The following is an 18,835-nucleotide window of genomic DNA, read 5'->3' as shown; positions in this document are numbered from 1 at the left end:
AATGCCTGGTAGCCTCTGTAAAAAATCCCAAGATAAAAACACTGATTTATCATTCACTGATGAGGAGTCAGAAACGTCAATAGAACCTAACTCGACAGTTCATAGTGTAACTTCTAATGATAAAAATCATATTTTAGATCAGGATACTTCTGAGTTAGAAGGTGAAAAAGATATTATACGTGTTACTACTGATAAAAATGAAGATGGGAAAGTTGATCCAAAGTCAGCAGGTAATGACAAAAAAACAAATAACCAACTTAAGCTAGCTGCTGAAACCTCTGCAGAATGTAATGATGAATATTCTGTACATGAAGACCAGAAAGATAAAGAATCTTGTGAAGAAACCTCAGAGAGGTTATCTACAATCTCTCCATTATCATTTTGTTATGAATCAAAGCAAATTACAGAATGTGATATGAGTGAAGTAGAACAGAAATTGCAAGTAGAAGAACTAGAGAATAAAATGTGTTCAGACACTTCTCAGTTAAAAAAGTGTTTTAAAAGTCCTGCTACTTCAGACTGGTCAGATTATAGACCAGATACTGAAGAGAGTGATTATAACTTCAGAGCATCCAGTGATTTGACTAACGAAAGTGGAGAGGAAGCAGTACTTGAAAAACATTATAATACTGGCTATGTAAAAAGAACTATTGAACGACTTTACGGCAAGACGGAAGCTTCATTTAAACCTGACTTTCACAGAGGATTTCCTTATATGTCAAAAGTATTTCAAAAGGATACTGAAGAATTACACTCTACAGTGGTGGAAAAAACCATTTATTTTTCAAAAGAACCTAGGTCTTGTTCTTCAGAGAAATTGTCACATTCTTCACAAGAATTTCCAGTAAACATGAACAAAGAAGACACTATATTGAGAAGAGAAAATACTTTACCAACACCACAATCTACTTTTAACAAAGAAGAGGCAATTTATACTAATGACTGTTCAGGGGAATCTACAAAGCAACATTGTCAGACTAGAGTACAAACTAGCGATGATGAAGGAACATTAATAGATAAAGGCAAATGGCTTCTCAAAGAAAATCATTTGATAAGAAGATCACCACCTGAACGGACAGGAATGTATGGTAATTTGGATACAACATCAACAGACACAGTACTTGATACTAACAGTGATGACATTCCATACTCACACTTTGGCAATCTGAATCAGTACCCAGTCCTCAATGAAATCTCTTCTTCAGAACTTGAAGACATGGCTAAACCATCTGAAAATTTTTGCAACTACTTCAACATACCTCATAATAGTGATTCAGACCCCTTTCAGGATGACTTAAGTACAAAAAGCAAACCTAGCCACAATGGCAAGATCGGTTCCCTTCCTGCAGCAAACAAAGAAAAGATCAAACCATCAGTCATGGTAGGTTCTACTTCCACACATACTTTCACACAGGCTGATAACAATTTTCCAGCCTTTACATCTGTAGAACTTAGATTGCCTGATAACAAGGTGCATCCATTGGAACAGCCTTTAAATGATGAACCCGTACAGTCTCAGCCAACTGGTGTTAGTAATGCTAGCAGAAATGATCTTCAGGAAGAAGATTCTCTGGATAAACTTCATGCTATATGTGGACAACATTGTCCAATACTGATGGTGATGGTAACGCCAATTAATGAAGAACAGAGAGGATGTGCCTACCAAAAGGCATCTGATATTGAGAACCAACTGGGTCCATATTTGTTGGCCAAAAAGAGCGAACAATGGTTGGGGGAAGATTTAATAACAGACAAAAATAATACTGTGACTTTGAAGAATAACTGTATCAATAAGATTGCCAATAATGTTTTTAATAGGTTTTATGCTAATAACACCTTAGATTTTATTAGCAACTTTGGAATACTTGCATCTTCAACTCTGAAAGACACAATCAGTTTAGGAAAGTTAGATGTTATAGAGGATATGAATGTAAAACGGGTGGAATTCAGCAGTTGTCAAAATAATACGTCCAATCACGTACCCAGTGATCTTGTGATAGGCACAAATAGTGAGCTAACCAATAAAAAGCCAAAAGTATGCCAAACCATAATTCATATTGTTGGAGAAAAATTTTCTCCCATGTTGGAAGACCCAACAGAAGCCTGTCATTCTGAAACATTTGTGAAGTGTGACATTTCTTTAAATAACCTGGAACATAATGCCTCTGAAAATATGAAAAATGAAAATGCCTTTCCTATGGAAGAAGAAGAGGAAGAAAAAGAAGTTTACATTTGTACAATAGATAACAGAAACCGTAAAGATGAGAAAAACTTGTAATAGAGATCTTGGAATTTTATAACATTAGATTAGTGAAAACATATTCAGGAAAATAAAATTGCAAAATAAACTGCTGAATGCCACACCAAATAAAGTTCCCAATGTGAATACAGTTCAGATCTAGATAAATGTAAATCACATTGCTGAAACACAGATAATTACTTAGATTTTATGGGAACCAATATAGGAAGAAAAGCTGTTCTTTTAAGACAGTGATTTCTTGGTTAAAAACCATTTTTCCCTGAAATGTTATCTGTTCAGAGATATTCAGTTACATATCAACCATCTCATTTATAGAGAAACAACTATTGCTTGTTAGAACAGAATACAGAAATTTGAAATACCCACCCAAATTCTAAGATAAGATTCCTGTATTTAATGACATTTGAGAGAGTTTGAGAATAACCTTTCAGTAGAAATGCCTTTTCCAGAGCAAAACCAAGGGATATTTTTAATTTTTAAAGAAAAGTAGGAAATACTATTAAAATACTGTAATATAATGAGAAGCAGGAAACAGAAGTCATATTAATTTTTTATGGATTAACATTATAGAATTGCTAATTCAGTTTTTAAAGGCCAGCTTCAGTGAGTAGAGAGATCTTTCAGTCTCTATATAGGATCATCCAGACCCCAAATGAAGTTTACCTCTTTTACCCAGAGGATACTAGAAAAGCAGCGTATTTATTGCTACTGAGATTTCACAGGAACTGAGAAAGGACACTATGTGTCAATGGACTTCCTGACTGCCCTTGCCATATTCCCTTCTGAAGCAGAACCATTTACTCTTAAAATTGTTCTACATACACTGCAAGTTTTAGTTGTGTGTTTTTCTTTAACCTCTGTACTTTCAAGATGGTCCGTGTATTTTTTTTTTTTTTGTAAATATGTTTTACTATGAGAATCCAAAGCATACGTAATAAGTTTCAGGATATTTCAATCTGTTATTAGAATTATTCTGGAGACCTGTTTACAGCATTTTTGAATATTATGTATGTATAGTAAGCACTTACATATGGTTTACATTTTTTAGTGAATGTTTTTAAATAGAAAATTGGAAAATATTTAATGTATATTGTGATTAGGCAGAGTGTTTAATTTTTTTTTTCGTTAGATATTAATCCCTAACACTGCATAGTACCTTACTTCAATATCAATGGAGTCAGAGATTTACCTGAAGAAAGAAAGCAGTATTTTTAAGCTAGGGAATGAGAATTTGGTCATTCTGTACTCTTGGAGGCTCTGTCTAGAATAACTGGCATGTACATGGCTGTGATAAGCCCTGGATCATGATCCTTTGATTATCCAGACTGGGGAACTAATGAAAGGCTGACACAAATCCCCCTTGGCCTGGAGGATTTGATTGTCTCCCTGTGGGACAGAAGGCACATGAAGGGGAAGGAGAAGTTGGATCTGGAGCAAAAGGAGTTTTCAGTACTGGTAAGAAACCTAGAAGTACTCTTCAATTCTTTTTAGGAGTTCAGTGTCAGACACATTCCCCCATAAAAAACTGATACATTTCTGTTGTTTGAAGCATTGTACTCTATGTAATAAATGAACATTACAACCCTGAAGCAATGTGTATCATCTAATTTATTTCACATCAAATAGCTGTGTGTTGTTGCATATGCTAGCCTTCTTTCTGATGTTCTTCCCTCCATCTGCACATTTTTGGCATCCTTCTTGGCATATTCTAGAACTGCTTCAAGAGAATAGTCTTGATGGTATTTTTTCATCCTTTTATATGTCAATACAGAATTAAAACTTCTGTTTGGAAAAAGGAGATTGAAATTACTAGCATCCAATTAAATGTCATATGGCATTCTGGGTACCAGACTTCTATGCTGTAAATAATGTCCAATGTTTGGTAGGCTAATTAGTAGCCATATGTATGTCTCCATCACTTGCAGTTTTTCTGCTGGATTTACAGCACCTGAACATTTTCAGATCAAAGTCAAGAACCTTTAATTGAAGCTTATTATAGGGTTCCTGAGCAAACTAAGTACTCAGAAGCTCTGGTGTGTGGTACTGTCCAAATATCACCACAGCAAGTGGTGAAATTGTTTTTATATTAACTGGAAGACTTGATTCTGGTTTCAACACATTAATTGAGAAGGAATAAGATGTTCACCTCAGAGCAGGACAAAAGGTTGACAGTTAGATGTACCATACTGTCAAAGGGTTTACATAATTGTTGATGGTTCATTAAAGAGATGAAATATTAAGATATCAAGTGTCTGAGATATGCAGATAAAATAAAGTTGCTTTCACTAAGTAAGGCTGTAAAAGGCTGAAGAGAGAACCTCATCATGCTGGTGACTAGTGCAATGTACTGATTGATGAGGGAAAAACACTATGAGAAGGGATATGAGCTACTTTATGTAGGTAGCTTAATTCTGCACATTGACTGTAAAAAGCATAGAGACTTTCTGAATAAGTCAGGATAAAAACCACTTGGAAATGACAAGCATATTAATGTGTGAAGAACAGGATAGAAAACAATTCAGCAGGCATTCAAGAGCTTTGTATAGTTTATGCTGTCATTATAGAAGGAATTCAGTTTTTCCTTTGACATTATTAAAAAAGAAACAGCCAAAAAAACGTATAGATTACAGTCCCAGGCAGTTTCAGTTTATCTAGTTCAGCCCCCTGTTAGAAAAAAACCCCACACAGTCAGGTAAGTAATTCCATTTAATCACTAAATCTCATTTTACCTATAGTTATTATAGTTTCTGCTGAAAGAACATGTTAGAGCTTGAGTCCTTCTGATGTCTGTCTTAACTGTTTTCTAATTTATATCCTAAGCTTAGTCATGGCTAGTTTATACACGTGTCCCCAAGCCACTGTTGTCATTTACTTAGACATGTCTTTTTCCTCCTTAGTATCTATGTAACAAAAATCAGACATTCTCTCAACTTTTCCTCCTACATAAATATTTCCTCTAATCAACCTAGTTTTCTTTCTCAGGACCTTTTCATGTTTCAATAAACCTTTTTTTAATTATAATTATTATTTATTTATTTTAATTTTAATATGGCTACCGGAACTTTGTGCAATATTTAAAAAATTGTCTCTCTGAACTCTGGGACACTGAGAGTAAAATTTCTTTACTTGGAAATCTCTCTCCTGGTGTATCTTACAGTCACATCAATGACTCCTTTATTTTTTTTAAGTGATAAATTCACTGTTCATAGCATTAAGTTTTGGTAGTATTTTTAAAACAGATTTCCTTGCACTTTCTGCTGTTATATATTATCCCTTTTCTAACAGTCTGGATTTTCTGATCCTTTTATGCTTTTACAATCTTAGCTATTGTGTTACAGAAATTACTTACTTTATGCAGTATATTGATGAAAATTTGAAATCCAGATAAATTCCAACACTGATTCCTGAGAAACTTACTAGTATCCCCATAGACCGATACTTTTAATTTTTGTGCAAATGTATTATTTTCCATTTAGCTAGTTATTTTGTTACTCTAGAGTCTTGCACTACTTTACTTTTCCACTTCAGTTATGAATTTCTCATATAATGCTGGAATAGATTAGAGCTACTGTAATTTCCTTGTCTACAAAGATGAATTCTCATAATCATGGGGGAAACTGGCTGCTTGAACAATGCATCTGGATACCTTGTGCCATGCATCTGCAGTAAACTGATACTGGTAACATTTTTTTCTGTATAGCTGTCCATCCATTGAAAATTTGTTCAAAAACATTACCTAGTGTTGCTTTGGTGTAAAATGAGTAAGGCTGAGTCTCTCAGTGCACTCTCCATCTGATTCTGATTTTTCATTTTACCTTTCCCATTCCATAGTCCATTCTTGTCAACAGTACTGACATTTTCCGATCACTATATGTCACCATTCTTATTAAAAAAAGAGACAGTTTTCACTTTATTGTAAAGGCATATGTAGTTCATGTTCTCAAATTCAGCACATAGTGGACATAGTGTTTCTTTGATTATTCTCTTTTAGTGTGTGTGGTTAAACAACTTTTTTAGTAGTTCATTTTGTTTTCCTTTGCTATACCTCATTTTTCAGTTCAATTTACATCATTAATCTCTTCCCTTAGTTTTGAAAATTCCCTGTTTTTAAGTCAAAGGCATTCTGGACTAATTTTACTATGAACCAACAGAAATATTGAGGCATTTAAAAAAATACTAATCATACAAATATCTTATTAAATAACAGTTCAGACTAGCATTTCTTCTAAATACAGTATTTTCTTTTTTTTTTTTTTGTTGTTGTTGTTGTTGTTGTTTTTTGGTTTTTTGTTTTTCAGTAGTATCTCACAATTGTATTTTCAAATAGAGCTCATTGTCAGTATTAACTGGAAGGGTTCCAAGAGACTGAAAACAGCCTATTGGAGAAAAAGTCATTGCACACAGTGATCTATAGTAATCTCTACTATTTCCGGTGTGACATATAGAAAGCTGGATGACATGGATTTGCATACCTAAAAATGTACATAACAAAAACTAATAAGAAATGACCGACTTCTCAGAAGTGTTAAGCTCCTCAATTCGAGCGTATAGAAGCAATACTTTGGTATCATTCATTGGCTTTCATTTCTGAAATGCATAAGGCATATTTCTCCTTCTAAGGATGTCACAAGAAAGCACGACCACTTAATTTTTTAATTTATCACTATTAAACAAGTTGCTTGACTGTTGTAGCACTGATGTTATCAAATATCATTAGTCTAATTGCCATGTTAATCCACTCTAAGAATGAGGGGGACTATTTAATGAAATTTTCTTACTTTAATAAACTATATTAAGACAAGACCTTAGGTACACCTGCATAGAGTTTACATATGCTAGTTTCTCAGTTATAAATGAAATTAACATGGAGAATTATATGGTCACCTATCATCAGTCATGGTTCACAGAAAGTTGGAGCAGACACTGCTTTGGAGAGTGTAAAGAATCCCCTTTGTAACAGAAACAGCGAGCTAACTTCAGCTATGGGAAAAGCAGATTACAGCAGCTTTTGAGAAGGGTCACATTCCTGCTGGAAAATGTGATTCTCCTGGTTACTTCTCCTCCTCAGGTCTCACAGTTTTTATTTTTTCTCTGTTGTTTTAGTATAATGTATTCAGGTTATGACAATTCTTGTAATGATGAAGTTTAACCTGTTGGTAAGAGTTGCTGTTTTACAATTTATTATTTAATAATGACAATATAGTTACTTAGGAACCATTGGTACTATAGCTGCACATTCACAGTAGCTTCAGAAAAGCGCTGCTTTAAAAGTATCTCTTTAAAATCGAGTAGTGGTGGGTACTCCAAATTTCTCACAATAATAGTATATTTTAAATGCCTGCTCTTGAACAATGTAACTTCGCTCAGATTCTGTCTCTGTCTTTTAAAATTTTCACACTTTCTACTCTGGTCATGGCCCTACAAACATTTTTCAAACAAGTAAGTTCATCTCAAAATACTACTGTTGAATTTCAAGGCCTTGAGGTTTGTCCTCAAAGATGAACCAGGCATTATGTGAGTGTCTTCCTCTCTCTCCTCTCAAAGTATGGGAGAGAATATCTGTTTTAATAGGTAATGAATTTACAGTACTGCATTTCCCAAGAAATGTGTGTTTTACACACAAAACAGAATGGCCACAGAGAAGAAAAGTTTCCTCAATAGATTTTACCCAATGGTTATAGCAAGACACAAACAAGACTTATAGATTCTCTCATCAGGTCTCATTAAAATGTTAGACTTCATAATGTACCTTTACTACGCCTTGTAATCTGCCTTTTATTAAAAGCAGTTATAATTATTCAAACATGTGCTAAGTGATATGGAGGACATATATTCTCATTTATTTCCTATGTACAAAGGTCACACTATGTCTAGGTCACCCTTATTATCAATATCTTAAATATATTTTATTTTTGGACATAGCTAAACATGAGTAAGTAAAAATATCAATCCTACTGTACTTTTTCCAAAATGTCACAGAAAACTAAATGCAAATTCTTTAAATCATTTTTTTCACTAGTCATCAGACAATATTTTGCTACAGCATAACTCTGTGTATCATGATCAACGTCCATTGACTCCTTTAAGAAAATGTGCATGGCTAACACTTAAAATACTGAGTGACACTCAAAGCAAGAGTGATTTCACTGAACTTCACAACAGAACTGCAGAGTAGCTTATTGCCTGAGGTTTAAGACACATAGATATACTTTAAGTATCTCAAATAGCCAATAAACACAAAATTCATCATATCGTGTTAAGCTCGCTCATCATTGCTATACTATTTCTTCATGTTTTAGCCAGAGCAGACAGGATCAAAGACACTGTCATGGAGGGAAGAGTCAGTAATAGAGGCAAAATGTGTAGCACAGATGAGTCATTAGATGACAGGGGTTGCTTGTAGTCAGTAAAGCCGTGCATTACTGCTGTCTGTGCTTTAAAGAAAGCTGACTTTTAAGAAACAGTGATATTAACTAGTGGTGCAAAATGATCTTAACAAGCTTAGCGGGTGCTTAAATACATACTATTTGAGATGAGTATCAGCTAATTAGAAACATTGAGAATGAGGGTGTTTTTAATGTTCCTTCCTATTATCAACCATCCCCCAGTTACACCATTTCCCTTAATTCAAGGCCATTGATACTCAGCTTCCACTAAACCAAAGCCTAAATCCACATACTTGGTCTTGAAAATTATGACATTTAACCATGGAAAGAGTAATGATATCTGAGGGTATTATGACAACACTGCAATTCAAGAATATGTTGAGATCTGCATATCCCATCATACCTTTGCAGGGATAAAGAGGTCTCTTTCAGCAAAGCTTGTTTGTTTTGAGACACCGTAATGCTTGAAATGATGAGTTTGTAATTCCCAAGCCAGTTTTCTGAGCACCTACATGGCTGTCATTATGCAACACTGCACTGGGCAGAGCTGATATATCCTAAGAAAATAATAAAGCCGTATTTAATACAATTTAATATAACATTTCAAAACTGTGTTTGAAAAGTGATCTATGTTCATGCAAATTTGACTTTGTGATATGACATACGTAGTAGAGGATGTGAATGCAAGCTGACATTTCTTGATTTTTCTGTGCCAAATTTAGCAAACTCAACATTAGTCTGCTGTAATTTTGTGAAATACATATTTCTATATTCATTGACACTATATTATTTAGAATTTTGATTACTGAAATGCATTTTGCTTAAGAATCTTGAGTTTAAGTAATTCATGGAGTCTTTTTATCTTTTGTTAGCTAGGAAATGGAAGGTGTCAGTCCTCACCAGTGATATGCCATCTGCAGGAACAAGCTCAAAGGTTTATATTACACTGTATGGGGATCGTGGCAGTTCAGGGCCTATTTTTCTTGATGGAGAGGAGGGAAAATTATTTCAGAGAGGCAATGAAGACATTTTCACGGTAAGTAATATGTCACGGTTGAGACAGTAGTATATATTCGTTTTGTTGCCCTATTGTATCCTGCCAGATTCCATGACATTTCAGAATCTATGTGATGAAAAGGCAGTCAGTTTTTTTGTGTGATACACATATCTGGAAACAAGAAACAGGACTTAAATGTAGAACTAAATTTAGTATCCTTTCCCACTCACCTATCCAAAGCTGATTTGATCCAACAGATTTCTTGTCTGTTTAAGAACTACGAGTTAAATTACATAGTGCCCAAGAAAATACAAAAAAATACAGGACAACAGATACTTGTTTAGTTTTTAAATTTGAAATAGGGTTAAAATATTAAAAATGAAGTGAGGAAGTGAAGAATTAGAGTAACGAGTCAATTTTTAACTTTATTAAATACCCACTGCTTTATAATGACAGTTTTTATACAGATAAAAAAGTCTGTCTATCTGAAGCTGCTTCTGCTCCTGGTTACACAAGGAAATTTCTTTCCGATCAGTCTTGTGACATAGTAATCCAAGGGAGCCAGAATAGGTCTCTTACCAAAAGCTGCACATCCTGAGCAAGTAATATGGAATTGTCAGTGGGTGTCTCTAGCAGGTGCCAGCTATAGGGCCACATAACAAACAGGTGATTCTATTGTTAGTCTCTAGCATAGCAAGTCCTCTTCTGAGAAAAGGTATTTAATGGCAGCATTGATGAAGAGCTCACCTTTTTCACAATAGCCTTGTATCTGTTTGGGATATAGGAAATGCAGTTCTTATCCCTCTTCAGCCTGATGGAGTTTTTTAGAAGAACCCAACACCTCTGGTAGTATGCCATTCTCCATCTGTGATATAAAAAAAACCCCAAATATAAGACCAAAAGGAGTAGATAAAATAAGTAACCACGTGCCTGACAGATAGAAATACCCTCTTCACAATATGTGTTGTTGGCTCTGTTTTCTGCTTTCGTTATCACAATTAATTTCACCTCCAATGACCTGTAAATGGAAAATATGGAGGCAGTCCCTGGTTTGGGATCTAGGATTTCACCTCTTAGGTGAATATCCATAGCACTGAATACAGTTAAAAAGTGCCTGTTCTGAAACACGTAGAAAGAGAAAAGCCTCTCTGATTGTGTCATATGCTAGATCTCAGTTAACTCTGGTCTGTCCTCTCTGCCCTGTCTCTTTATAACACTGAGTTCGGGGAATTTCATGTTACGGGGAACTCAGTTCACACCCACCTCTACACTGTAAATGAAAACATTAAAATTAATTCTACAGAAAACAACAGAAGGACAGGAAATCCAGCCTATGTAATAAGAAAAAAAATGATACAGCAAGGAGAGATGACACTCATAGTGTGTTTCTAGTTCCTTGAAGATAAGTTTTCTATACCTGCACTTAAATTCATAACTAGTTGTTTGAATAATCTTCATACAAAGTTATTACTTCAGCACCCTCTTATCTGTACTGGACACATTCATCCAGACTGCCCAAGAGCTAATCTTTCAAATACAGCTTTTAAAGTAGATATAACTGAAATGATTTGTAAAAAGAAACAGCAAAATTGAACACAATTGCTTCCAGAATTGTGAGGCATACCCTCATAGAGCTGTAGGGAGAAACTCAGAGGTATGTGGGAAGTGCTTGAGAGACAGAAATAATTTTGTATCAAGTCAGTGGTATAGATGCTAAACTGAGACAGGTTTTAGGGTCAAGACACATTTGCTTTTTAGTCATGCATATGGTCTATATTCATCTCCCACTGAGGTCAATATTCAGTGGGGAAAAAAATAGCTATAGCAGCATCCTGAAGACATTTCATGGGGCTAGCAGACCAACAGGTTTTTTTGAGGGTTGTCCTTCAAAAGAGCCAAGCTTCTACTGATTACCCAGAGCAAAATATTTTGGAAACACTTGTTTAAAATCAGAATATTTAATTCCTCAAAGCAAAAATGTCACCTGAAAGTTACTAAATGAATGTCTGTTGCATGCCTTTTCCCTTAACAAATGTTCTGTGTTTCATCAATCATGTTTCTTTTACAGGTTAATACTGGAAACATAGGACATCTCTACAAAATACGCATAGAACACACAAATACAGGAAACTCCCCTGCCTGGTGCTGCGAAGAGGTAAAAGCAGTGAGAAATAATTTTATCTTTCCAAAACAGTCACTTTGACAGTGGAGACAAAATACTAGTCAGAAAATATCCCTGGGATAAGTATATCGGCCTCATCAAATGCTTACAGCTTCATTTAAGAGATTATTTATGAAGGAGTGTTTTTTGTGTGGAATTAAAGGCAGCTTAAGATGGTATGACTTGGCTGTCTGTTTGAAGTTTAGTGAAAGCTGTACATTATGTTTCTTTAAAAATGTGTGGCTGGGCATCAAGAAAGACTGCTTCAGTTGACTACTGTAGTCTGTCTTACACTATAGAGTGTCTAGAATTTGCTGAAACCTAGAAAGTCAATGAACTCAGTCTAGCCAAATCCACCTCAAATCTGTGGCTGATGCTGGGTCCTTATGCACAGCACCAGAGTTGCATTGCAAGTGTTTCTAGTTCTGTGTCACTGAGGAGAAAAAGACAGCAATAGGTTATTTTCCCTCCTTATTTATAAAAGATCTTGGTGCTGGTAAAGCAAAGATAGTAAAGCAAAGAAAACCAGCTAGTTCTGTTTCAAGCTTTAATTGTGAAACATAGTATATAGCCTCCTGGACTGGGAACGAAAGGATCTGGCTTTTATTTTTAACAGGGGTGACGTACTATGTGTGTCTATATGCTATGCCTGAAACACGTCTCTGTGCTACAGTTTCTTATCCTTCGGTTAAGAGGCAGTAGTTTATGAATGCTTTTAGAAGCTACCAGTAAACTCATTGTTATAATCATGCTTCAGAGTAAATCTAGGTCTAGATCTAATGTAAAGTGTCCACTGAAGTTAAATATTCACTGATCAATGTTCAAATTCTGTGGGTATTTGATGCTTTAACTAGTTGTTTTCGTGTACGACTGAGACTCATAAAGAGGCCAAGTAGGGTCTGGGCAGTGTTAACTGAAGTTTAGACATGATCCTATGAGTTCACACCTCCAGCCAATGCATGTCTACATTAAAATCTCCTTGGTGATAACACTCTAAGAAGTTTCATGCTACAATTATAGGGATTATATCTCTTTCAATTCAGGTGAGGATTGCCTGATTATAATGCCTAGGTATTTGTTTTCCAGCTGTGCTGTGTTTTGGGGAATGCTGGAGCCAGAATATCATTTAAGACAGTTTTTTTCTTCCTTTCCTTGCTGTTTTTCTTTTCGTAAATGTGTGTGTGGAAACAGTGAAAGAGTGGAAAACATTTCATAGCATCGTCCTGTGACACAGGGAGACAGGTTACCAGCAATTTCTAAAAGGTATCCGAGTTGAGAAGCTAGAAGAGAACAGTGGGTTTTCTCTTATAGAAAACATTCATTTCTATGCTTAATCTTGGTATTAGGAGTTTTGGTTATAAAATCTGGCTCAAACAGACCTTTGCGAGTTTTTTGTACACCATCTTATGTGAACAGAGGTTTCACTGCTGGCTTTGTAAAAGACACCTATTTAAACTGAGAGACTGAAGAAGTCTGATAAAAAAAGAAAGAAAAAATGAGAAGTTATTCCCCTTCTTGCTTCCTAGCTAAGATATATTAATTGAAATCAACAGTAAAATTTCAAAAGAAGGATTCAGCACTTCACTGTGTTCCATTGATTATCGGCTTACAAATTTTAATGGTCTCCTTACTAAATCTCAGTCAATCAGCCAGAGTTTTTATGGAGTGATTCGTCAGTCAGGGTGAGGTCATTCCCTCTTGGTAACTTCAAGCAGAAAGTCAAAGAAAAGAAGCACATTCAACCAAACAAACTCTAAAAGTCACCTGGCATTTTGTATGGCAGAGAGCAAAGGAGTAGAGGCACTGGTTTCTAGACTTCAAAGAAGAGAAACAACCGACAGTGGGTTTGTGAGATGCTTAACATAATTTTTCCTTGGGAAACCTACATTTTTGTGGAAGATCTGAAATTAAGAGAGCTCTCTACAACTGCAGAGCTTTTCTGGTAGTCAGGCCTGCTAGTTCTCCACCAGTACTCCATGGTTTCTGTGTCTGTCTCTGTACTGAGGTGCTATCAGGCCTACAAATGTCCACAAAGGTGCTGCTTTGCTAATCCAAGCTCCCTTTTCAAGGTCCATCAGTAGACATTGACAGGCTGAGATGTGCCAGGTTTTTCACACAAGATTAATCTCTTTCTTTAAAATTTAGTATTCAAGCAGTAAAAGAGATAGAAATGTTTCCAGTAGTTCTGAATTTGTTCAATATTCAAATTAAGGAGATGAGATTCTGCAAAACATGTAACAGGAGTGAAACTACAGGTAGAAGTGTCTTGGTTTTTCTCCGCTGGTCCAAAACCTCGTGTAGCTACTAGTATAAATTAGCATAATCAGGGGCTATTCTAATATACAACAGCCTATGTGGTGTTTACTAAGGAATATTCTGAAGTTCAAAATAACTAGATTTCCTTCCCTTCTTCAACTGGTATGCATATGGTTCTTTTGTTACTGTATGTCAGAAGTTAAACATGGAAGAAAATTGTGTCGGGCAGACTGGTTTTGGGACTAGCACTTTTGTGGTTTATTTATGTCACGAACAATGTTGAAGAATCAAAACCTGGTCCTTTAATTCCTGTTCTGATAAGAAAATGAGTTAAAGGAACAGAACTGCAAGTTTTGCCAAGCCTCCCAGTGAGAACTTCTTCTTTTGGTAAGCCATGCCAGCTACTGCCAACCCATGTAGAAATACCAACTGGAACAATATGACTGTATTTTGTGGGACTGCACCTGGGCTGATAAACCTTGTTTCTTGGCTGCACTTGAGTTACCCTGCCCCAAACTTTCAAATCTGGCTGAGTGAAAGTCAACTTTAGGGAAGTTGTATCCAGGAAGCAGACATGCCCAAAACCTGTGGTTTTGTGAACGTGCCACAGAGCTCTACCTGCACAGATTTCAACAGCATCCCACACATTTCATGTTCTATCTGAATTGAGATAAGCAACTTAAATTGCAATTCTTGGTGCTGTTTAGGTGCAGTTGCTGAACCTTTTCTCAGGGGAGCAGTTTTCTTTCCCTGCACATCGATGGCTGGCCTGGGACCAGGCTGATGGTGAAATATCTGTGGAGCTTCCTGTTTTACGGCAGGGTCAACCCATTCTTCCAGGTAAGCACAATACCACATCAGCTAAATCAGGCCACAGACTGATACCTATAGAAGTGAGTTCATTGTTTTTCATCAGGCCCTCTATTACTTTTTGGGTGCTACAACACTCCTTTGTTGTTTTCCTGTCGTTACTGGATATACTCATGTAAAAAGTTAAGAATCACTGGAAAAGAGATGGGTGAGTCTTTGAATTTCATAGGTGCTTCAAAAAGACTCCTTCTTTGTTAAGATTTTCAGCATTTGTGTTTGCTTTACAATAAAGGCAATAGTAAAGACACCTCACATATGCCTAGATACCATGAAGCCATCACACGAGTCAGATCACAAACTCTGTTTTCAGTAACTGAGGATTATAACTCCAGTGTGACTATTGTAGCTGCTGTTTTAGTTTCTTTCTTGTAAGTGGCTGAGACAGGCTTCCAGAATACTTTCAGTTTCTGGATTTGGAACAAAACTAGCTGTAAGTGTTATAAGCTTCATTACTCCCATAAAGATTGTATTGTAATTCTAAAGGTGATTGATGTCAGATAATATAAAAATTATTGAGTGCTGCTGCTGTTTTAACATCCTGCTCTACCACACCAGTCCCTGTCACCCATGCTGGATGTTGTTGCTATATGGTCTCTTTGCTTCAGCAATGGGAACAGGGTGGAAAATCTGTGCTTGCTCTTCCCTTCTCTCCAAATGACATTGGTCTTTCCTGGCCTAAGGAAAGTATAAAGGGACAGCAAGATCAGTATGTCCTAGGGGAGATGTGGGTGAGAAAGCAAGAATGCTGGGGCAGATTCTCATCCTGTAAGGTGTGATGCTGGGGAGCGGGGAAAGTCATAACATCAGTAGTAATACTTGTGCTGGAGCTTTCGCTAGAGTAATATCCACGTGGGACAGATTCCAGTCCTCCTCAATTCCTTTCCCCCAAAAAATCATATCAACTGCAGATGACAAGATTAATGAGACAAGAAAAACTTCCATTCAAAGTTTAAAAACTATGGAACCTATTTTTCAGAATGTTTAAAACTGTAGCAATACTTGGTGGTATGCTTAAGATGCTTTGCCTTGATCTTGCAAAATTGAAATGATTAACAGGTATTTCGATGGTAACAGCTGTTGTGGATGCAGGCTAGAGGAAAAGGATATAGATAAAACTGAGGGGCAGAAGTCCAGAAAATGGCCCACTGATGTGGGGAAATATACCATGTGACAGTCTCTATGAGAGAGCTGGGTGGCCTGGAGCTGTAATTATGCTTGTCTGTGATTGAGCACTGAGATTAGGAGCCTGAAAGAAAAGCAGAAAAACAGGTTGGTGCCTGATTAATATGTCTTTAAAAGAATAGCAGGAGAGATTTCCTCCAGTGATGTAGTTAGCAACTGTAAATGGCTCATAAAATGCTAAAGAGAGAGGCTGGCCTGCCCTAACCACAATGATTTTTGATCTTGAGTGGTTATGATCTTCATACCCTTGAGGGCATGAAAAGCCTCAGGGTCAGTCAGCTTGCCTCCTCATAGATTTGGTCTCTTTGGTCAGGAAACTTTAATGTTATTAGTGTAGGGGGACATACAAGCACATTGGTATAAAAAACAAACACTCCTCTCCGCTTAAATAAAAGTTCATTGATTATCATTAACATGTTATATTGAATATGCTCCATTCCCCTACTTGCAGTATCTGTTCTCCACAAATGTTCTCTTGCTTAATATTATGGGACACTGACCTTACCTTCTGATTTTCAGGCCCTTCTTTCTGACTAGGTTGTTGCGTTGTTTCTGAGATAAAGATGTAGCAAAAGTTTTTTATTATCAGGTAATCTTGGTGCATCATAAAGTGCGACAGCACAGTTAAGCCATCCTTTCAATCTACATTTTGTAGTTAACAATTTCTCTTTCACACAAGAGAGGAAAAAAGAACTTCTGTGCATTTCTGCCAGCTTAGTACAAGAGGGGTCATGCTGAAAGCTTTGGAGAAGGCAGTTTCATCTGTAACTTGGTAATTGAAAGTCTGCCTCTGTGTCTTTTTGCCAATATTATATTTCTGCATGAGAGTGAAAAGAGAACATAGCTTTTAACTTCAGAGAAGATAGTTTGATAACAGAACAGTGAAGAGGTCTGGATTCAATCTGAAAGAGAGATGATGAGAGGCACTTTAAAACCAATTTTTGAATAAAAAGAGGCTGAAACACTTTCTGATTAAACAGCCTTTTTATTCGGAGAAAAAATGTCTGAATTAGACTGTATTACATAGAGACTTTGTGACTGTAATGCTGTGGGACTGAGCACCATTTGTTTGACTTTTTATCCTCAACCATCCCACTTTTTTCCCCTTCTGCTCATGTTTTATGACGCAAACTTTAATTATATGCTGGGGATAAATCAGGCTCACACAGTGGTGGCTGGTGGATCTTCGCTGTTCTTGCACAGACTACGAAGTAGATAGTTAATGAAGGAGGAGATTGTAGGAACAGAGAGGATTGTTGTGGTTTTAGGCATGGGATTGTTGGTCTGGAGAAATTTACTTCTGCCATGGTCTGTTCATGGGGTAGCTGTTCATGTGAGTGCTGTAAAGAAAAAATTGGGGAAATAAACAGGTCAGGTGGTGACATGGTAAATTATGTGGGCAAAATGCAGTATTAATTAACAGTTGTTAAATGAAAACTATTTTGAGTATTGAGACAGGTGTACTCTGGGAAAAAATAGTACATGACTCTGCTGCTAAGTACAGACTGTCAAATGCTTCTGTGCCTCAAATGTGCCTGGCTTTGGTCCAAATAATAATAGCATGAAAAAGCATGTGTTTCAGCTCCTTATTCTATCTCTCATAATTCATAAGCATAGGGGAAAGAATTAAAAATTTTAAATAATCTTAACCCTTACATTTCCTAATTTCAGAATTACATGTTTACAAATGTAGTGTTCTACACTTATAGACAAAAATAGATGTAAAGAATACCATTCCTTCTGTCAATCTCTGTTCTGCACACTTTTCCATGTAATATCTAAAGAATCATAGAATACCTCAAGTTGGAAGAGACCCATAAAGACCATTGAGTCAAACTCCCCACTCCTTACAGGACTACCTAAAACTAAACCACATGACTAAGAGCATCATCCAGATGCTCCTTGAATTCTGATAGGCTTGGTGCTGTGACCTCTTCCCTTGGGAGCCTGTTCCAGTGACCGACCACCTTCACAGGGAAGAACCTTTGCCTAATACACAACCTGAACTTCCCGTGATAAAAGTTGTAAGCACTGTAAATACTCGTAAATACTTATTATAAAGATGGGATGATCTCTAAGCTTATGAGAGGTAAAGGGAAGTGTAAAACCCATGAAAATTGCTTGAATGTTAAAGTTAGTTATTTTAAGCCTATTTACTGGATTTATTGATAGCATATGTCTATGGTACAACAGTTCTGTGGATTTCAAGAGGTACCCAGTCATCATCTCAAAATGAGTTAGCTCTGATGCTAGAAGCAAATTAACACTAGCATTCTGTGTGGGCACATTAAAATAACCTGTGCAGAGTGCTTGCTGTTTTAGTTGGATCATTACCATTATACAAACCAAATTCTTTAAAGACAGCTTGTATAGTAGCCTGCACAGAAATGTCATGTAAATAAATGTGAGATCATCATAAGAAAAACAAGTATCAAGGGAAAAGTTGCAAACACTGACCAGCTACTTAGCACAATTGCAGGTATGGACTGGTCATGAATAAGTTTTCACTGTTTGTTAAAAGAAGGTGTTTGTCCTCCAGAATAGTGAGATGTGGGAGCAACCTCCTTCAAAGAATTACAGCCAAGCTTCTTAACATATTTCAAGTAGAAGTTGATAATTGAATGCTCACAACGTTGATGTTGTTCTGGACCCAATGGTCCAGAGACCCTTTTCTACTTGCAAGATAGAGAAGCACAAGGACACCCACATCTGGAAGGAGAGCT

General features: G+C 36.3%; 1 protein-coding gene across 1 annotated transcript in view; it reads left to right on the top strand.

The window, feature by feature from the left end:
- Window positions 1–18,835, top strand: part of RP1 (RP1 axonemal microtubule associated) — a 186,622-nt gene that overhangs the window by 12,692 nt on the left and 155,095 nt on the right. Inside the window, 3 exon segments of the mRNA XM_071804102.1 lie at window positions 9,519–9,682; window positions 11,712–11,798; window positions 14,768–14,900. Coding sequence (XP_071660203.1) covers window positions 9,519–9,682; window positions 11,712–11,798; window positions 14,768–14,900 — 384 coding nt within the window.

Source organism: Patagioenas fasciata, chromosome 2, assembly GCF_037038585.1.
Source record: "Patagioenas fasciata isolate bPatFas1 chromosome 2, bPatFas1.hap1, whole genome shotgun sequence".
NCBI lineage: Eukaryota > Metazoa > Chordata > Aves > Columbiformes > Columbidae > Patagioenas > Patagioenas fasciata.
This window is presented reverse-complemented; position numbering and strand designations above follow the sequence as displayed.